This window comes from Triturus cristatus, chromosome 2_2 (genome assembly GCF_964204655.1).
Source record: "Triturus cristatus chromosome 2_2, aTriCri1.1, whole genome shotgun sequence".
Classification (NCBI taxonomy): domain Eukaryota; kingdom Metazoa; phylum Chordata; class Amphibia; order Caudata; family Salamandridae; genus Triturus; species Triturus cristatus.
The window spans coordinates 348,137,654-348,160,316 of record NC_140582.1 but is presented as its reverse complement, the minus strand read 5'-3'; the positions used below and the strand labels follow the sequence as shown (position 1 = coordinate 348,160,316).

The 22,663-nt window shown below is 45.3% G+C and overlaps 1 protein-coding gene across 1 annotated transcript in view; it reads right to left on the bottom strand.

Moving 5' to 3' along the window:
- The window catches only part of TACR3 (tachykinin receptor 3), a 1,209,419-nt gene that overhangs the window by 127,397 nt on the left and 1,059,359 nt on the right, over positions 1-22,663 (bottom strand). The window contains exon 4 of the mRNA XM_085641420.1: positions 1,236-1,432. Coding sequence (XP_085497546.1) covers positions 1,236-1,432 — 197 coding nt within the window. The remainder of the gene's footprint in view (positions 1-1,235; positions 1,433-22,663) is intronic.

Genomic DNA, 22,663 nt, shown 5'->3' with positions numbered 1-22,663 from the left:
GTTTGACCAGACTTAGATATTGGTAATGGAAGGGCATGCTTCCAGTGAAAATCCTATGCAAGGCTGTGGAACATGCAAGGCAGCCTTTAAGAGCATCAGCGCTTCGGGTTAAAGCAGCTGGAGGCCAGCCTTGATAGATATGGCTCTGCACTCTTCTGTCCTGGTTTGCAATGTTGTGCAGCAAATTTGGTTATTGTGATGCCCTGCATGAACAAATATTAAATCTGAGTTTAAGATTGCAAATGATGAAATAGAAGCAAAATGTAACAAGCATTTGCAATGCTATCGATCTCGCCTTTGGGATCTTATATGAATTTAGCTATGCAGCACATTAGCCTGGGTGCTGAAACATCTACTGTTCTTTAACATGGAGGGAAAGTAAGCACCAAACTGCGTGACAGTCCAGGTATGGGAACACATGGGGAGAAATATTGCCTTTCAGCTGGAAATGGTATAGTCCAAAGCTCTGTTTTTAATATAAATCCAGGGCCTTCGGGGGTCATATCACTGAAAATACAAGATTTGAAAAAAAATGTATTGTCTACTGGTGCTCGTGGAAGACAATTTCTATGGACTGGAACCTAGAGAATGCTAAAGTGATTCTGGTAGTTTACTGACCTCTGCTGGTCGTTTCCTATCAAGAAAGTTAAATAAAGGCAGTTGCTAGAAAATCAAAAAAAAGAAAGTCCCTCAGCAGAAAGCAATTCTGGTATTTTACTGACCTCTGCTGGTCGCTTTCTATCAAGACAGTTAAGTAGAGGCAGTTGAACAGAAAGAAAAAGTCCCTAAGCGGAAGCAGACAAGTCCTAGGGCTGATCTCCAGTGCCCACAAAGTACATACACATATAAGTATATACTAAAGTATATATACTAAAGTATATACTAAAGTATATACAAGAGGTCTCGAATGTTCGACCTAAAAATAACTGTCTAATGCGGAAATAAAGTGGAGACACCAAATATGAAAGCGGTAGTTCTACTACAAATGCTAAACACAGAGGGGCTTTTTTACCAGCCCCTTGCGCCACCGATGCGTCAATTTTTCCCATGTTAAAAGTGAGGCACTTTCGGCTCAAGGGGCTTGTATATAAACCCCAGAACATTTATAATTTGGCTTTCAAACAGCTCAAGTTAAAAGCAGCCTGATCATTTTGCAGGGGATGCAGAGGGGCTAGAAAATAGGGTTTGGCACATGGGATGGATGTGGTACAGATAGATTTCAAATAATGTCTTACCTTCTGTTAAGGCAGCAGTAGATGATAGGATTGTACATGGTGGAACTCATCGCAAGCCAGAAGCTAGCCAAGTAAATCTGCTGGATGTATTTCCATCTGTTCAACTGCTTGTTCAATGTAGTGACGATGAAGTAGATGTGATAGGGAAGCCAGCATATTGCAAATGTCACGACAACAACAATCATCATTTTTACCACCTGAAAGGAAGACGTCATATTATGAACACGAATACGTTGGCTAGTGTAATGGTACATGTAGCTACATGTGATATACATTTGTATTCTTATTTATCAGAAATAAGTAATTGAGCATATTCAGGCATATTCATAAAGGCATTTTGAAATAAGTAAAGTACTACTCATTTGAGCACTTTTACATTTCATTTTGAATTAGCCCCATAAAATCTAAACTGGGAAGGAAGTGGGGAAATTGGAACATTTGAGTACAATTAGTACAAATATAAAGGATTGTGCCTCTTCGCAGTCTACTAATAGGGAATTGGATGTTTTGGGGCAGATTTACAAAGGCTGAAGAATACGTAAAAGAGCATTCCTATAGTACTGATTCTCATATTTATAAATACTTTTGTGAATTGGTCAGAGAGTGTGTTCACATATGCAAATGCTTCTTTTATAGGCATCAATTTGTCTCTCTTAATACCCACGGAATGAATGAAAGAGATATCCAAAATGTTTAAATGCAAAGATTTTGAGGATGCTCACAATGCCATTTTCCAAGAATACTGAAGCTGTCCTGTCAGTATTTCTGTCCATTTGGATTAGGTAACCATACAATTTTAATCAGGTGGAGGGAAGATACCACATAACATGAGACTTTCTCCTTTGAAATATGGGCTTTTATACCATTGAATTTTGTGTATTAACGCACCAAAACAAGATACACCCACACACATATATATATTAATATATATAATATATATATATTATCTACTGGCGGTCGCCAGTAGATAGTTATAGTTAGGACCGAGTTCCCATAGGAAATCTGAAAATTCTATTTTGAATAACTTTGGCGCCGGTTGACTTATCTTCGTGAAATTTTCAAAACTAATGGGGCGCTCCGCTCAGCTCCTACCCTGAAAGTCTCAGGGTGATTCGTCAAGCGGGGGCTGCTAAAAAAGGGGGGTCCCAAAACACGTTTTCCCCATGCATTTTCCCATAGGACCTTTAGTCGAAGCTACAGCCCGAACGGCTGAACAGAATTACTTGAAATTTGGCAAAGAGGTAGTCCTCAGGTCAGGCATGTGCCTTTTGCTTAAATTGTGTAAATCCGTTCAGTAGTTCCTGAGAAAATCAAAAGTAAAATCACATATATATCTGGGCGAAGCCTAACCACACATCTCATCGTGAGATCTGATTGGCTGTCAGCACTTCATCCAAGAAGTGTTGGCAGCCATATTGGGACCAATATACATGATAGCACCTCATTAAAAAGCATTGCAGTTAATAGAAGGTTTTAAGACTTTAGTTACATTATAAATCATTTGTTGATGGTACCATACTCATTTTAGGAATTGTGGTGTGTTCTAAGGTGATTTTACCATGTGAAAAAGCCTTCTGCTGTGATATCATGAATCATGTTTGAGAGAAAACTATTTTCTCATGCTTTTCCCACAGAGGTTTGGAAGGTGATCTATAAGCTAACTGAGAGCATATTTTCTGTAAATTCACATTACCTTTCTCAGTCATGTGAGAATGAAGTCTGACATTCTCAGTAAAACATGTACATCCAACAAGGGCAGAGACTGTCAGTTGATTCTTTTGTCTTCTACTGCAGCTTCCCAGAGTGTTCTAAAGAACAACTAGAGCGCTAAGAGTCCTACTTCTGACAAACGTATGGCACACCTGAAGCCATCTTGGTTTGAATAAAGGGGTAATTCTTAAAACATTTAATTTAAAAAGGAACAAAATGAGGGGGTTCATTTTGCCATAGAAAGTATGATTAGTGCTGCAGAAAGAAAAATTAGGGCACATTTTGAGTGACTTCTCAAATCCTCTTCTATTTCATTAAACAATTCTGACATGCAGACTGAAACATGCACTATCAATACCAGCAGCAGACTTCCCTGGTGAGCAGTAGCTTTACTACAGTGATCTAATAAGCAACTAGAGTGCTAACATTCTGAATTTATGGCAAATTTGTGACACATCTGAATGCCTTCTTGATGGAATCAAAGTAAAAAACTAAAAGTATTTCCTACTGAGGAGACTGTAGTAAATGAGGAAATTAGGAAACATCATAATAAATAAGTCTCCGAAAATGGCCACCAGAGACAAAAGAGCCCAAATGTAGCCCAAAGATCACCCAGATGTAGCCCAATGACAGAATGTCCCAGAGTGTTCTAACGAACAACTCGAGCGCTAACAGTCTTACTTATGACAAAAGTATGGCATAGGTGATGTCATAGGTGATGTCATGAGTGATGTCATAGGTGATGTCATGAGTGATGTCACTGACCATGTCAGGAGTGATGTAATATGTGACGTCATCAGCAGTGCATTGTGGGCGCACGAGTTATAGTTAGCTGAACTAACTATAACGGGGGAATTTCAATGGTTTTGTACGAGTGAAAAGTCCAGCTAACTATAACGCCCCTGAAACCTATGGTTTTTTCAGTGAATTTCTAAGGTTTTGCTAATTCCTAACTATAACGTGCCTGAAATCCCATCCTCGTCGCCAATGTTGAAATTGATACCTCCAATCATCCAAGGAACACAGGATATGAGGTCAGATAATTCTTTTATTGAAGTAGATAACCTGCGTGGAAAACGCTGCTCACCCCAGGCCAGCTAGTCTCTAACTGCCTTGCACAGAATGCTCTAAGTGCAGGTGGAACGTGGAATGCATTGAACACAGTGCTCCATGCTCTCGTGCATGAGAGCATTCACATAGTCAAGATCACAACAGAAACCTATGGTTTTTTCAGTGAATTTATATATATATATATATATATATATATATATATATATATAGAGAGAGAGAGAGAGAGAGAGAGAGAGAGAGAGAGAGAGAGAGAATACATAATGAGTAACTGTAATATGGGCCTATATTACCAATGAGTGTGACATTTGCCAACCATGAGGTCCAAACAGAGTGGCTTATAAATGTCATCTGAACCCTGACATGGCAGGGCAGAACTATTTCTTCAATATTATTCGTTACGTATTTTTTTTATTACACAGTTTGTTAATTGATTTTAGTGCTCTTTAGAAAGATTGGAGTATTCGTTGTTTGTCAAGACTGGAGATACATTCGCCAATGTTTTGAGAAATCTGAGTGTGTTTTGGGGGATAATGTGTTACTATTTAAAATTTGTATTACTATGAACAAAATTGTCAATGCAAAGAGCATTGGAAGGAAATTAGAAAAAGTGTGCTTTTCCTTTACAGTGCATTGACACTATACCGTAGGTTTAACAAGACATATATGAATGAAGAAAATAAAGTACAATGTTTTCTGTGTTTACATTTTTTATTTTAGCACACTGGGGATGATTCATTGGTAGATGCTTGAATCAAGTCTGGGCCTTCAAAGGGGGCTTGTCAGATGTGCTGATTAATGTTCTAAAAGCAAAATTGTCATTGTGAAAGTGTTTTTTAATCAGCACTGAAAGAAAGACAAAATACTGTGTTTAGCTATTTTATTTGTTAACAGGAGCTACATATCCCCAAATTAATTTAGCACTGTGAGCTCTGGCAAATAATTCACTGTTAGACCACTTTTCTGTGAAATATGAACTTTGAAAATTGAATAACACACCTTGCCATGCAATATTTTAATTAGCACCACAACACTTTTTACTGAGGTATTTGTGCTCCTAATATATCACAGACAACAGCCAGTCCATGTAGTGCCAGCCTCAGAGGGGAACCACTACAGGTGTAGAACCGGCTTTTGGAGACCCCTCCCGACTGGGGGGTCAAAGCCAGCGGTGCAGGGGACACCTAGAATCTATGGGTTCACCTTGATTACTCGTGTATTACCAAAGAGACCAGGACAACTTAGCTGTGGAGGAAAGTAAATTTAATTTATTAGCTCGAGCTAAGGACAGGGTCCCAGAATGGTGCAAAGACAATTCTACGGAGACTGCTGCTTCACTCCGCAGCGCACACATAATTATAGCATTAGCCACACACTTTACACATTCCAACAAGTTCCTCATTAGTCTCAGGTGGCGTAATCGTGGCCAGAGAGCGTCGGTCTCTGATTGCACAATGTACACAGCCTCTTGCTTCAGCGCCCAGATGGCGTGGTCATGGAGCACAGCTGATGTACTCATACACCTATATAGAAACTCACACACTGCCACTCATACATAGAGGTACGCACACACCTAGTCAGTCATGCAAATAATTAATCACACTCCGATTTACTCACCTATACAGTTATACACACACCAGCTCACTTACTCATAAAAATACTACTACATTCTTACACTCTTATACAATCACTAATACAAGCACACACTCATCCATACAGCCACTCTCACATTCACACACTCTCACATATAGCCATTTATATACTCTAACACACATATATACTGCCTTTCACATATGTAGTTACTCACACATGTACCACTGAGATATACATTCAATCACTAACACACCCATACATACACTCACCCACCCGTACAGTCCATCACAGATGCACTCTTAAAACCAGGCACCCAGTGAATCACCCACTCACACATATATGCACAGAGTCATACACAACCCACCCACACGAACACTCAGGCACCCATACAGATACTCAGACAACCAATCAATAACCCATATCGACACTCATGCAGCTATTCGCACACCCATGCAGCTGCTTACACACCAACAGACAGACGAATACAGACATTCACACAGTTTAGTCACTAACCCATGCATTCAGTACATTATATTTAATCACTCACTAATAGAGTTAGTCACACACCTAGTAAATCATCCATTCAGACACTTATACACCCACTCATTCTTCTACACGCCTTTCCTTATATATATTAAAATGTATTTAAACTTTGGAGAAACAGACAGTCACTGGATGATGTCATCAGTGATGTCATCAGTGATGTCATTTGAGATGTCATCAGTGATGTCATCAGTGATGTCACTTGCCATGTCATGAGCTGAACTAACTATAACGGGAGGAATTTCACAGGTTTTGTACGAGTGAAATGTCCAGCTAACTATAACTTTCTCTAAAACCTATGGTTTTTTTCAGTGAATATATATATTGATATGACTATGAGGGCTATTGATTGATTTATTCTGTTATAATATTGGATAGTCCGCTAGAGGGTGAAATTAGTGTATTTCTCTGCCTGGGTTTCACAAGAGTAAATCAGTTGTCACTGCTATTAATCCCTCTGGATGGCGATACATGTACATTTCCCTGCATGGGTTGAATATAAGTAAGTTAATTGTGATTACTGCTATCTCACCATCAATGAGCAAATGTAACACAATGTTATTGCTATACTAGATCTGTGATCTGCTGTTTTTCTATAAATTGGCTGAGTCAAATATTATAATGAGCTAAAATTACAGCTTCCAGAGTTCATGAGAGTTGGGTTAGAAGAAAGACTTAAACTGTTGTACTGAAAATTGGATTTCACACATGACCCTGAAGTAAAAATAGCCAGTTACTGCAACCTGATGTGTGCACTGCCATTCCTTGTAGCAATACTGCCCTTGTGCACTTGTGCAGGAGTTCTATCACTATGCAAATGAGCATGTGCTCCCACAGATGCCGCTCCGCACAGCATAAGGGCAGTTGGCATCTGGAGCTTGGTGGAATGAGTTCGTTGCGTGAGTAGGGGCACTCAACGGGGCTTGCAGGGCACCCACAAGCTAGAGTAGTGAAAAATGAGGTGTGTTCGATCCCCGACAAAACATGAGGCGCCCTAAGTGTCTCGTTGTCTCTGGACCCGATGCCACAGGGCGGAAGGGGGAGAGCTTCTTAAAACCGCTGATGAGCGAGAGAGAGGAAAGTGTTTTTGGAAACCTCCTCATGTATGGAGGATTTTTATGCTTCATCAGTAAGTAAATAAAAGCTGAGGGAGTGATTTGTTCCTAACAAGCTTATAAAATACTAGTCATTTGTGAGTTTATTGGAGTGCTGATTATAAAGATTCCCCCATGCACACTACTGTATGTTAAATTAACATTCAAAATACAAATGCCTTTCACCATTTTGATAGTGTTTTTGAAGGGTTTTATGTCCGGCGCATTGTAATGTTGTTTTCTGTGCTTGTGCCATCCCAGTTGTCCCAGAGGGGAGATGAATCTAATTTGTCCGTGCGCATTTTACCGTGTTGCTCATCTGAACCATCTCTGCGCTTGGTAATTGGTAAGCCATGGTAATCAGGCATGCGGTGCGCGCAGCGCCTACAGATACCCACTGCCAGGTATTTACCTGATACAGTATACACTATGGCACAAGATTAGGGTGGCAGGCTCTCCTGGGGTTTGACTTGGCTTGTGTCACCTAAGGGTGTTGTATGAAAATATTGTGTTCTCAAATCCTATCTATTGCTTCTTTCTTTGGAACCAGAAATGCTGTATTCTGGTCCTTCATGTAGCTGATAATATTAAAACATCAGAAGTGGTTGTGTTAAGACAATACTATGAGTTCATTCGAGGCACCAAAAGTATATCTATAACAAGCATTGGCATAGCCAACAGCTCCCGCCCCCGGGACCCCATAAGTGTTCATCCATGCAACAGTTGATGTTGATGCACCAAGGATATTGTGCTGCATAACTAAACACCCATAAGGCCCCAAAAGCGAGATCCATTGGCCACGCCAATGCTTGTTTTGAGTTTGATTTCCTTCTGCTTGGACTCCTTGCGCCAAACCCGAAAGGAATCAAACATCCAGGTCTAACTTTTCTTTGAAAGAATTTCTCCTCCAGATTGTCTAATACAGGACGTTCAAAACTACAATGCATTGGCCATTGTAACTTAGCATTACCCTTTGTATACTTGTGCCAGAGGGAGGAAAACACAATTGGGCCAATTCCATGTTTAACATAGACTTCGTGATTAGGGGTCCCCAAGGGAGGAATCGGACAAGATTCCTCCAATGCGGAGTCCTGTGCACAACAACTACACCAACACCATTTCCGAAACGTACTAAACCCAGACATCTCTAGACGTGTATCCTGGTTGTAAACATCAAAGGGTACAATCGAACATTTACAGCATATGACTGTACTTACCCCTTGGCTTCGGCTTCGGCAAAAGTCGAACAATACCCAAAACCAAATACAATTTACCAAAGAAGTGGGTCACTCCCACTCTTACCTGACCGTTAATCTTTCCTCGCACAGCAAGTGTCACAAAGGTCTTGATCTCCGAAAATTAGGAACCGGAACAGGGGCGTCAGTCGGGGCCGCAGTCGGATAGCCTCTAGGAGGGAGGAATCACACAATCGGAGACCTCGGCCCAGAAGGACAATTTTCAGCCAATGTAGTGGCGCGCCTCCCTTGGAATTCGATCTTGGACCCCTCACGACCACCAGGCTCGCTGACGACCACCGAAGACGCCCCACGTTGGACGCCAATTGTAGAACCGGCTTTTGGAGACCCCTCCCGACTGGAGGGTCAAAGCCAGCGGTGCAGGGGACACCTAGAATCTACAGGTTCACCTTGATTACTCGTGTATTACCAAAGAGACCAGGACAACTTAGCTGTGGAGGAAAGTAAATTTAATTTATTAGCTCGAGCTAAGGACAGGGTCCCAGAATGGTACAAAGACAATTCTACGGAGACTGCTGCTTCACTCCGCAGCGCACACATAATTATAGCACTAGCCACACCCTTTACACATCCAACAAGTTCCTCATTAGTCTCAGGTGGCGTAATCGTGGCCAGAGAGCGTCGGTCTCTGATTGCACAATGTACACTGCCTCTTGCTTCAGCGCCCAGATGGCGTGGTCATGGAGCACAGCTGATGGTGTAAGAGGCTGAGTTACCAACAGTGGACAGGATGTGGCTAAGTCTCTGGCACAACCGGGGGGGGGGCGAGGTACACAAGCAGCTTCTGGAATTGGCTCAACCGCAAGGAGCGAGGAGGCTTAAGCAAGTTCTAACAGGGACATAGAAAGCAATCCTTCACCAGGTTGCCGAGAGCATGGCAACACGAAATGGAGTCTCAGTGGCCATTTTAAGCATAGTTCAACAGTCCCTCCTTTTGCCATGAAGAGGCAACTTTCCGTCATCACCTAGGTCAATGTCCATCATATTCTGGACCTCCTTCTCAAGCATCATCATGGCATTCTGGTGGTGTGAATTTACTGGCTTGGGTGTTAAAGAGGTGGCACAGAGGCCACATAGCACGGGCATACATTGAACACAGAGGCAGCAAAAAAAGAATGCGGCTGCAATGATGGCAACGAAAATCAATATCTTCCATCCCCACTGAGAGACCAGGCCTCAAAACCAACCGGTTAGGGACCATGAACCCTCATCCTGAGTACAAGTAGACAGATCGTGTCCTGGCCATGTATTATCTTTATGTACTTTCTCTTCTTCATTTTCCTGTCCTTTAAGCTGTCAGTGTTCATTTTTGTCACCGTTATGCCTCACCCGGTCTTCCCTAGTTGCTGCCTGTGATTGTTGGTTGCTTCACCGGACAGTGATTCCAGCAGTCCTATTGACACACTGTGGTCCGCTGCACCGGTACCGGTAGGATATATCCGCTGGCAAATAACACAGCCCTGCAGCGAACGTCAGGCCAGGTGAGGTAGAGGGCAGAGACCTTTATGTCTTCAGTCCTTTTTTCTGGGTCGAAGGTTGTACCTGGTGTACCCGGGCGTTGTTTGATCAGGAAACAAAGGCTCCAGCTGTTGAGTGTTCCGCAGCCTCAAACGCGGAGGAACAGCAGCTTGCATGATGTCGTCGTCCTCTCGCTCAGATGAAGGCCAGGCAACGTTAGCATCACTGAAGGGTACAAAGCGTGGGACTTGTTCACATTCATCGTCTCCCAGGCCCTCCTTGACCCACTGGTCGTATGGCAGTGGCAGAGGCACTCGTTTGCAGTGTGTCGCGTGTACCAAATTCTTTCTTCCTGCCACTTTCACTGCAGACCTGGTAGCCAACAACACTTGCTGGGGCGCTTTTCACCTCGGCTCCAGGTTCTTGGTCCTCTGGAAGTTGCGGATGCAGACCCAATCACCTGGCTGGATGGTGTGGCCAGGGCCCTCAGGTTTGGGTGGCAGGATGTCCTGTACCTGACATTGAATAAGACGCAGGTTAGTGGTCAATTCATGTAAGTAATCAATCAACAATGGGTACTGTGCTATATTGTACTAACTGTGTCGCATGGAAGCATGTGTGTAGCGCTTCATATCTCTGACAGGACTATCAAGCACTGTGATTTTTATCAGTACCTTCGGTCTCCTTTTCGGAAGTGTGTGGATGGAAGGGTGTCGGTTGTAGAAATGTAATAATGAACATATATAAGTTCTGACCATAAAAGAGAGCAGACGATTTATTTGTGTGTGTGTCATTCTCTCTACTTGTCAGAAACATGCATTCATTGTTTTGCAGTGGGAGTGAGTATATGGCAGAGTCCATTGTGTTTATGGTTGTGAATGAGGGCTGCAAGTAGAAAGACACAAGCTTTGCGGTTCACTGTTCTCTACAGAGGTGAGTGGCGGTGAGGATGGTGCACCAACATGTGCTACTCTCCTAGCGTTGCTGTGTACTGCTGTGGCAGCCTCATTTCTAATGCAGAGTACTTGCCCAAAGATAGTAAACTCCATCTGCACAGGAGATCTGCAGTCTTTTGCCAGATTGCACCAGTGTGTGGGGAGGGCTGCACAACCTGGCAAAGGTACATGTTAGCCAGTTCAGACATGCTACATAGTTTGACTGGGAAGGCAGTTGTGCACTGGCACCCTCTTAGAGCTGGCCCTCAAAGCTGGGCAATACCAGCCCCTGTCTGCTTGCAAGTAACATTACTGTGGTGGTAAAACAATGTTTGTTGCTCAGTTTTACTGATGTTGTGAGGTTACCTAAAGTAATCACTCTGCCGCAGGAACAGTGGTATTCTGTACCCCAAAGCAGAGATCTTATGCAGCTGGGCAGCACATTCTACAAAGTTTCTAAATATGGTTTGTTTATATTTGTAAACCATGAAATAGCACAGCTAGGCTCTCACATCTAGGAAAACAAGCATTGTCAAAGCCATTAGGTCTGGTTTGCATTTTGAGTGCCAACTAAAATATATATTATAAATCCTGCCTGAGTCTGCGGAAAAAATTAAACAAAAGCAATTGTTTCCTATTTGCAATGCATTTATGAGGTAACATATGTCAGGATTCATTGTACTTTTGGGATCTAAAAGTGTCCCTAAGGTCACTCACTCCAGAGGGTGCACAATGATGCACCACACAGCCAATAGAATGAGGTGAGAGGGGAAAAAATCTCCTCTGGGCGGAGCCAAAGTGCACTCTGTATATTGCACACAATTAGTGACAGTAAGTCTTGCAGACAGCTGCACAGTCATACTTAGACCTAAAAGTAGATTTCTGTGACTGTGCCTCTAAAGCTGCTTAGTAACAGTACTCCACCACCAAGTCCACACACCAAGAGATGGTGCTTGCTTGGTAACGGACAGTGACAGTATAGTTTACGGTGGTGTATACATTTGTGACGCGTGTGTTTGAACCCCCTGTGTGGTGCCTTATGCTCAGACTCTAAAGTGCTGCTCTTATTTTTTATCCCCCCTCACTATGGCATACAACTTGTGCAGGAGTTCCATCACTATGCAAATGAGCATGTGCTCCCACAGATGCCGCTCCGCACAGCATAAGGGCAGTTGGCATCTGGAGCTTGGTGGAATGAGTTCGTTGCACGAGTAGGGGCATTCAACGGGGTTTGCAGGGCACCCACAGGCTAGAGAGGTGAAAAATGAGGTGTGTTCGATCCCCGACAAAAGATGAGGCGCCCTAAGTGTCTCGTTGTCTCTGGACCAGATGCCACAGGGCTGAAGGGGGAGAGCTTGTTGTGATCAGTGATGTCATCAGTGATGTCACTTACCATGTCATGAGTGATATAATATGTGATGTCATCAGCAGTGCATTGCGGGGGCACGAGTTATAGTTAGCTGAACTAACTATAACAGGGGGAATTTCACGGGTTTTGTACGAGTGAAATGTCCAGCTAACTATAACTTTCTCCAAAACCTATGGTTTTTTTCAGTGAATTTCTAAGGTTTTTTAAATGCTAATTCCTAACTATAACGTCTTTGAAACCTATGGTTTTTTCAGTGAATTTCTAAAGTTTTTTAAATGCAAATTTTTAAATATAACGTGCCTGAAACCTATGTTTTTTTCAGTGAATTACAAGGGTTTTTTAAATGCTAGTTTCTAACTATGCCTACAGAGGTAGGACATGTGATGAAAGAAGAAACAATGCACAGAAAGAAAAAAAAAAAATGCAGAAAGAAGCAACAGAAGTCCACAAAGACGAAGAAAACTGCAGGAAGAAGAAGAGATGTGCAGAAAGTTCTCCTGTGCCCACAACTTTTTCAAACGGCTACTGGTGGTAACTGAATCTGACTAACCAGGCCTAGAGCCAGTGCTATGCTAAAATACACTAATAATACAGTGAAAACACCTACATACACTAGGGAACACTATGCGTTGAGGTACCCCTGTGATTACCATGACCTCTGTAAGACCGTAGTACATAATAGGGCAGGGGGATTAATACTACCTCTTAAAACACGCCACAGGGCGCGTTTGCACACTGGTGAAGGGAGGGGGTGCCTGAGGCGACATGTGTGCAAACACGCCCTGTGGCCATTTTAATTTGGGAGATAAAGTCCCCTTGAATCCTGAGTGTCCCTTGGGTCCAACTAGCACACCAGGTATCTCCAGTAAGCACCACAGAGCTGCTTTGCAGAGAGGTGTAAAAAGGTGCACGGCCTGGACCACCTCTCTGCAACACAGCGCAGTGGCACTTACTGGAAGCACCTGGTGGGCTAGTTGGCCCCCAGGGGCCCTCAGGATTGAAGGGGAATTATTTCCCCAACTTAAAACATGCCACAGAGTGTGTTTACACATGTCACCTCAGGCCCTGCCCCCTCTCTTCACCACAGTGGAAACACGCCCTGTGGCCATTTTAAGTTGGGAGATTAACTCCCCTTGAATCCTGAGGGTCCCTAGGGTCCAACTAGCCCTCTAGGTGCGTCCAGTAAGTGCCACTGATCTGCGTTGCAGAGAGGTGTAAAAAGGGGAATGGCCTGGATCACCTCTCTGCAACGCAGCACAGTGGCGCTTACTGGAAGCACCTGGTGGGCTAGTTGGCCCCCAGGGGCCCTCAGGATCGAAGGGGAATTATTTCCCCTAATGAAAATGCGCCACAGGACGTGTTTGCACACGTCACCTCAGGCCCCATCCCCTCCCTACACCACTGTGTAAACACGCCCTGTGGCCGTTTTTAAGTTGGGAGATTAAGTCCCCTTGAATCCTGAGGGTCCCTAGGGTCCAACTAGCCCACTAGGGACCTCCAGTAAGCACCACAGAGCTGCGTTGCAGAGAGGTGTAAAAAGGGGCACGGCCTGGACCACCTCTCTGCAACGCAGCGCAGTGGCAATTACTGGAAGCACCTGGTGGGCTAGTTGCCCCCCAGGGACCCTCAGGATTGAAGGCGAATTATTTCCCCAACTGAAAACACGCCACAGGACGTGTTTGCACACGTCACCTCAGGCCCCGTCCCCTCCCCTCACCACTGTGTAAACACGCCCTGTGGCCGTTTTAAGTTGGGAGATTAAGACCCCTTGAATCCTGAGGGTCCCTAGGGTCCAACTAGCCCACTAGGTACCTCCAGTAAGCGCCACAGAGCTATGTTACAGAGTGTTGTAAAAAGGGGCATGGCCTGGGCCACCTCTCTGCAACGCAGTGCAGTGGCGCTTACTGTAGGTAAGTGGTGGGCTACTTGGCCCCCAGGGAGCCTCAGGATTGAAGAGTAATTAATTCCCTAACTTAAAACGTGCCACAGGGTGTGTTTGCACACATGTTACCTCAAGCCCCACCCCCTCCCTTCACCACTGAGAAAAAACGCACCCTGTGCCGCGTTTTGAGTTGGGGGTTAAAGTCCCCTTGAATCCTGATGGTCCCTGGGATCCAACTAGCTCACCAGGTACCGCCAGTAAGCGCCACAGAGCTGTGTTGCAGAGAGGTGTAAAAAGGGGCATGGCCTCTGAACACCTCTCTGCAACGCAGCTCCCTGGCGCATACTGGAGGTACCTGGTAGGCTAGTTGGCCTTCAGGGACCCTCAGTATTCAAGGGGAATTAAATCCCCAACTTACAACTCGCCAGGGAGAGAGTTTGCACAATGGTGAGGGAAGGGGGCGGGGCCTGAGGTGACATGTCTGCAAACACGCCCTGTGGCGCGTTTTAAGTTGGAGAATGAATTCCTCTTCAATCCTGAGGGTCCCTGGGAGCCTACTAGCCCACCAGGTACCTTCAGTATGCGCCAGGGAGCTGCGTTGCAGAGAAGTGTTCAGAGGCCATGCCCCTTTTTACAACACTCTGCAACGCAGCTCCGTGGCGCTTACTGAAATTACCTGGTGGGCTTGTTGGCCCCCAGGGGACCTCAGGATTGAAGAGGAATTAATTCCCCAACTTAAAACATGCCACAGGGCGTGATTGCACACATGTCACCTCAGACCCTGCTCCCAGCCTTCACCACTGTGCAAACGTGCCCCGTGGTGCATTTTAAGTTGGCGGATTAACTCCCCTTGAATCCTGAGGGTGCCTGGGGTGCAACTAGCCTACCAGGTACCTCCATTAAGCGCCACAGTGCTGCATTGCAGAGAGGTGTAAAAAGGGGTGTGGCCTCTGAACACCTCTCTGCAACGCAGCTACCTGGCGCATACTGGAGGTCACTGGTGGGCTAGTTGGCCCCCAGGGACCCCCAGTATTCAAGGGGAATTAGTTCCCCATCTGCAAACGCGCCAGGGGGCGCGTTTTTTTCCAGAGTGCTGCAGGGAGGGGGCGGGGCCACCGGTGCGATGCTGGCCTTTTTTTATTATTTATTTTTTAAGAAGGGGGGCTTTGTGCCCCCCCCCTTCTTTTCCTATTTTACTGGCCCTGGGGACCCCATACCCCAGGGCCTGACCCCAATTTCTTTTTTTTTAAATAAATTGGCTACGGGCCGCGTGGCCCCCCTCCCGAGGCCATAATTGGCCCCGGGGACCCCATCCTCTGGGGCATGGCCATTTTTTTTTCTTAATTTCTCTGGAGGGGGTCTGCGTTGCCCCCCTCCTCAGGCCCATCCCCGGGGCCAGACTTTGTTTTTTTATCTGGTTTTTTTGAAGAGGAGGGCGTTTGGCCCCCCTCCCGGGCCACTTCTAGCCCCGGGAACCCCATCCCCCAGGGTCGGCCCTATCCGTTGGGGACCGTGGGGAGTCCCCAATCCCCCCATGGTCCTGCCGGCTCCCCGCGTCCTGCAGGAGCTGGCATTGCTTTTCCACATGGGGAGCTGCTAAGATGCAGCTCCCTGTGTGGAAAAGCAATCAGCTTTGGTTTTTGGAAGAGAAGGCAGGTTTCCTGCTCTCTCTTCCAAAAACCAAAGCAGAGTTTGCTATGGCAGGGCAGGAGCCGCGAGTCTCCCGCCCTGCCATAGCAAACAGCAGTGTCCTGGGGGTGGGCGCCCCGGGACACTGCAGGAGCCAGCCCTAGGGTGTGGCGGTCCCCAGGGCCATCGAGGGCTCCAGGAGGAGGGCAGCGCAGCCCCCCTCCCACCATTTACAAAGCCCCGGGGAGGTGGCGGTCCCCGGAGCGTGTGGGGGGCACGAGCTCCCCCACACAGGTTTGTTTATTTTTTTTTTAAACAAGCCCTGGGGGGTGGCGGTCCCCGGGGCTGCGGGGGGGGCCCTGTGCCCCCCCACGAATATTTTAGAAAAGCCCAAGAGGTGGCGGTCCCCGGGGCTTGGGGGGCCTTGGTATCCCCCCACCCATTTCATTCACAAGCCCCGGGGGTGGCGTTCCCCGGGGCTGCGGGTGGGCAGTAAGCCCCTTGCAAATATTTTTGAAAAGCCCCGGGGAGTTGCGGTCCCCTGGGCAGGGGGCCTCTTTGTGCCCTCATTACAATATAAAGATTGCCCTCAGGACTTGGCCCACCCGGGGGCTAAAGAATAACGTAGCGCAGGAGCCCGCACTATGTTTTTTTTTTTCGCGCCCGGATCCGCGGAACCTCCGCGCAGCCCACGATTAAAAATAAATAAATAACATTTGGGGGGCCCTGAGGCTCCTTGTGTGACCCCCTGAGCAGGCCTAGGGGGTCAGGGTGTTTCTACCCTGCCCCCTTTTCGTGTTTTGCTTGTTTGTTTTTCTCTGATGGCTGACAACACTTCCTGGTTTGGAGTGTTGACAGCCAATTAGCATGAAGCTCGTGATCGGGAGGGTGCGCGAATCCTCCGTGCCTGTAGATATCACTATCTTTATTTCTTAATTTCTCAAAAACTACTGAACGGATTTACACCCTTTTTAAAAAGGTTGCTTTCTGAGCCAAGCAGTACCTTTTTGCCAAATGTGGTGTAATTCCATTCAGCAGTTTTTGCTATAACCGTGTCTAAAGTTTCCTATGGGAAAATGATTTTTTGACCACTATTTTTTTAATTTCTCAGGAACTACTGAACGGATTTACACCATTTAAAGAAAGGGCACTTTCTGATTCAAGGGCTACCTGTTTGCAAAATTTGGTGTAATTCCGTTCAGCAGTTCGGGCTGTAGCCATGTCTAAAATTTCCTATGGGAAATAACATGGGGAAAACATGTTTGAGACCCCCTTTTTTCTCAGCCCCGGCTTGACGAATCACCCCCAAACTTTCAGGATAGGAGCTGACCAGAATGGGCCATTAGTTTTGAAAATGTCGCGAAGATTCGTCAACTGGCGCCAAAGTTATTGGGAATAGAATGTTACGATTTTCCTATGGAGAATAGGTCCTAACTATAACTACCTACTGGCGATCGCCAGTAGGTAATAGCTACACTTATGTTAAGAAACTATGACTCATTGCCTTAAGTTGCTAAATGGGACGAGTTACACTTTCTTCAAATAATCTGAGTATAACTATAACTGCTGAATTTCTATGGTTTTGTGCAGGTAAATTCAGAACCTAAGTATAGCGTCCCTTTATTTTTTCAGTGAATTTCTATGTTTTTTTTAAGCCAGCACGTTATTATAACCAGTGCTGTGCGTGGCCGAAGGAAGTATGGGTTTGGATGCAGTGGATGTTTTTTTTTTTGGGGATCTGGGGTTAATTTTTCCAGATCTGAGAATTTACACAGGGTGACATGCAGAGACTCGTGGGTGGATCTGCAGAATGGATTGAAAAATAAATTGGTCAATTTTTTCCCATGAGGGGTCCCTAACTGACCCCTCTATGTGTCCTACAGGGCCAGGATACCTCTTTCCTGACCCCTTGTGTGTTTTTGGGCTCTCATTTTCCCAACAGCCAGCTGATGCGACAAACAAAATGCGGCTGCAACTTTTCTGTGAGGTTGCGGCCAGCCAATAACAATCTTTCTTTGCCACGTGGTTCCGCAAGTCCACTGTAAGGATCCACTTCCCTATACTTAAATGTATAAATGTTTGCCTTTTAATATCTCTAATACTATTGAATGAATTTACACCAAATCACAAAAAGCACAATTTCTGGCCCGACATCTAGCTTTCTGTCTAATTTGGAGTAATTCCATTCAGCGGTTCGGACTGTAGTCATGTTCTAAATCCGTACTAGAAAATGCATGGAGAAAATGTGTTTTGGGACTCCCCTTTGTTCTTGGCTCTCACTTCATGGATCACCCCGAAATTTTCAACACAGCAGCTGAACCAACTAAAGTATTAGTTTTCAAAATGTTGTGAGGATTCGTCAAGCGCTGCCAAAGTTATTTGCAAAACAAAACAATTTAACATACTACTGTACGATTGACCATTTTCCATTAAGTACGAGTTATTTTTTCTATTGTTAGGAGTGGGCAAGTTATTTGTACTGTCATTGTGAGCCTCTGCGAGTGTCTATAAGTGTTCAGTAGCCACACTAGACAGATTAATACATGTTCAATATTGACTAGCAAAAACCAAAGGAAATGATGGACGGAGTGTTGAACATTGCAAGCACTCACCCCCAGTCAACCGATCTGGGTTTAGTCCATCACCGTTCTTTAGCCCACTCTGCCACCCCAGTTCAGACATGGCCATATGCAAATCAGTCTGACCCTGTGCCTCATGGGAACAGTCCAGCCTGAACTGCCAAGCCATGTCTTCCCTGGACCGGAAACAAGCTTCCTAGGACCGGGTTCTGGCATTTCAGCCGTCTTCAGCCAGGCTTGCTTGAATCCAGTGGCAAAGTGAGCAAGGGACTCACGTCTGAGCATACCCTGCCGGTCCTAGGAAGCTTGTTTCCGGTCCAGGGAAGACATGGCTTGGCAGTTCAGTCTGGACTGTTCCCATGAGGCACAGGGTCAGACTGATTTGCATATGGCCATGTCTAAACTGGGGTGGCAGAGTGGGCTAAAGAACGGTGATGGATTAAACCCAGATCAGTTGACTGGGGGTGAGTGCTTGCAATGTTCAACACTCCGTCCATCATTTCCTTTGGTTTTTGCTTTGTTCGCCATAAGTTGGCAGGGTATGCTCAGACGTGAGTCCCTTGCTCACTTTGCCACTGGATTCAAGCAAGCCTGGCTGAAGACGGCTGAAATGCCAGAAACCGGTCCTAGGAAGCTTGTTTCCGGTCCAGGGAAGACATGGCTTGGCAGTTCGGTCTGGACTGTTCCCTTGAGGCACAGGGTCAGACTGATTTGCATATGGCAATGTATGAACTGGGGTGGCAGAGTGGGCTAAAGAACGGTGATGGATTAAACCCAGATCAGTTGACTGGGGGTGAGTGCTTGCAATGTTCAACACTCCGTCCATCATTTCCTTTGGTTTTTGCTTTGTTCGCCATAAGTTGGCAGGGCATGCTCAGACGTGAGTCCCTTGCTTACTTTTGCCACTGGATTCAAGCAAGCCTGGCTGAAGACGGCTGAAATGCCAGAAACCGGTCCTAGGAAGCTTGTTTCCGGTCCAGGGAAGACATGGCTTGGCAGTTCGGTCTGGACTGTTCCCATGAGGCACAGGGTCAGACTGATTTGCATATGGCCATGTCTGAACTGGGGTGGCAGAGTGGGCTAAAGAACGGTGATGGATTAAACCCAGATCAGTTGACTGGGGGTGAGTGCTTGCAATGTTCAACACTCCGTCCATCATTTCCTTTGTTTTTTGCTTTGTTCGCCATAAGTTGGCAGGGCATGCTCAGACGTGAGTCCCTTGCTTACTTTTGCCACTGGATTCAAGCAAGCCTGGCTGAAGACGGCTGAAATGCCAGAAACCGGTCCTAGGAAGCTTGTTTCCGGTCCAGGGAAGACATGGCTTGGCAGTTCGGTCTGGACTGTTCCCATGAGGCACAGGGTCAGACTGATTTGCATATGGCCATGTCTGAACTGGGGTGGCAGAGTGGGCTAAAGAACGGTGATGGATTAAACCCAGATCAGTTGACTGGGGGTGAGTGCTTGCAATGTTCAACACTCCGTCCATCATTTCCTTTGGTTTTTGCTTTGTTCGCCATAAGTTGGCAGGGTATGCTCAGACGTGAGTCCCTTGCTCACTTTGCCACTGGATTCAAGCAAGCCTGGCTGAAGACGGCTGAAATGCCAGAAACCGGTCCTAGGAAGCTTGTTTCCGGTCCAGGGAAGACATGGCTTGGCAGTTCGGTCTGGACTGTTCCCGTGAGGCACAGGGTCAGACTGATTTGCATATGGCCATGTCTGAACTGGGGTGGCAGAGTGGGCTAAAGAACGGTGATGGATTAAACCCAGATCAGTTGACTGGGGGTGAGTGCTTGCAATGTTCAACACTCCGTCCATCATTTCCTTTGGTTTTTGCTTTGTTCGCCATAAGTTGGCAGGGTATGCTCAGACGTGAGTCCCTTGCTCACTTTGCCACTGGATTCAAGCAAGCCTGGCTGAAGACGGCTGAAATGCCAGAAACCGGTCCTAGGAAGCTTGTTTCCGGTCCAGGGAAGACATGGCTTGGCAGTTCGGTCTGGACTGTTCCCATGAGGCACAGGGTCAGACTGATTTGCATATGGCCATGTCTGAACTGGGGTGGCAGAGTGGGCTAAAGAAAGGTGATAGATTAAACCCAGATCAATTGACTGGGGGTGAGTGCTTGCAATGTTCAACACTCCGTCCATCATTTCCTTTGGTTTTTAATATTGACTAGCAACATGTTACTCTGGATGGGTTTAGCAAGGTGGTGACCTACAGAGAAGCAGTGGTCATGCTCTGAGCATGCGTGGTTTACTGCACCATGGAGTTTTAGATTTAAGTAGTATACATAAATCTATCTTGAATAATTTTAAATAACTTCTTTTTGCTTTGAATTAAGTTATTTAATTTCTTTATGGAATTTTCACAATGAATTTTTTGGTTGACTATACCAATGTGCAGTCTGTCTTTTGTAACTCAGGCTGGGTCCAGGTGCAGGTACAAGAAGGTTAGAGCCTTTTATGCCACTGATGCTGTAATTAGGAGGCCAGCAAACTAGCCCTTGGAGTCACTGTGGTAGTCCACAGTTCAGGTGTTGAAGCAGGAGTCAAGCAGCAGGGCAGGCCTCTGAGGGTATAAGGCAGGCTCCAGACAGCAAAGCAGTCCTTCTAGGTGTATCAAAGCAGTCTTGTGGAGTGCACAGCAGGACAGAGCAGCTTGCAGTCCCCTGAGAGTCCTTCTGCAGGTTCAGAAAGTGAACTGTAGAGTGTGTCTGAGGGTTCTATTGTTATACCTTGTGCCTTCTTTGAAGAAGGAGAAGTTTCTACAGAATTCCCTTTGAAGTGCTTGAGGTTTCCTGCTTCCCTTGCCCTCATTCCAGGTTGGCTGCATTAACAATGCAGGGCTGACACATGCTTTGTGTGAAAGAAGAGCACAGCCTATTAAGTTGTGAGTGGGGCTGTGTCCAGTTCTTTCCCCCCATCCTGTCAGTTCATGGCCCATTTAGGCACACATAGCCCCCTATTGTGTTGCTCTCTGGGGGTAATTAACAAACGTCTAGCTGCTACCTACACTCAATCATGTGACCCAGGATAGACTGCAGCCACCAACTAGTTTAGGGTAGGAAAATGCCAACTTTCTAAAAGTGACATTTTTAAAATTGTAACTTAAAATCTGAGGATTTTTTATTACAATATCTCAAATAAAAAACGTGCAAGACTTACATATTCCCAATCAAAGGTTAGCACCTATGAAATGTAATAAGGCAACCCAATGATATCCTTTGAGAAAGGTAATATAAAACGTAAAAGTACATGACTAACCTTGTCTACCTTAGGGGTGACAAATATGCAGTAAAAAGGCAGTTTAAGGCTTGGCAAGTGTGTTATATTTCCAAGACGAGTCACCAGTTTAAAACTGCATTCTGGCTGCAATGGAAGGCCTGGGACAAGGTTTAAAGGACTACTTAAGAGGGTGACACAATAAGTGGTGAAGGCCCTCTGGTGACATTCAATTTACAGTCCCTGGGTGTATGGTATGCCACTCTCTAAGGGGCTTATAAGAATATTGAATATGCCACCCATGTGTAAAGGAGAGTGAACAAGCACTTTAGCACTGATTAGCAGTGTTACGGTGCACAGAGTCCTGAAGCCAACACAACAAATTCTGCAAAAATAGGAGGGGTGAAGGCAAACGTTTGTGGTAAGACCACCATAAGGCAGATGGGTATCACAATCCCTCAAAACTTTCTAACATGAAGATCATTGTATAACACTGTCTCAGACTTCTAAGTTTAAAATGTGAACCTGACAGAAAAGAAGGTGAGAGGAGGAGGTGAGAGGTAACACTATTAGCAGTCCAAATATGAGATCCATTGGCACATTTTCTTTCAATGGTAATAGAAAATGATTCAGTAAGGAATGAATGTTTTCTCCAACATATGAAGGGGCAACCTCTACATGTTAAAAGATCAAGCATCACAGCCTTTTTGTAATATATGGATGGTGTATATTTAAATCTGACCTACGTTCAGAATGTTCTTCCTTTAAAACTGGAGCTAAAGTGCATCCACACCACTTGTGACCTTTTGACCAGCCTAACTGTATCTTCTACAAATGCTATGAACAATTAAACTTGGGTAAGAGGCACTTTTTCAGAAACTTCTTAAGTTTGCAATGTTATTGATGGCATATACCTTTAATAGGACAGTACTTCATTGGAGATAGAGAAAACATCTACCTCACCATCTGGATTTCCAAAGATAGAATTCTGCAACTAGAAAAGCAGGTGTGGTGCAAAAGAGGTAGCAGAGCATCACCTTTGTTATGGAAGAGGGGGAATCCGCCTGTACACTATTTTTTATGTTATACGGATG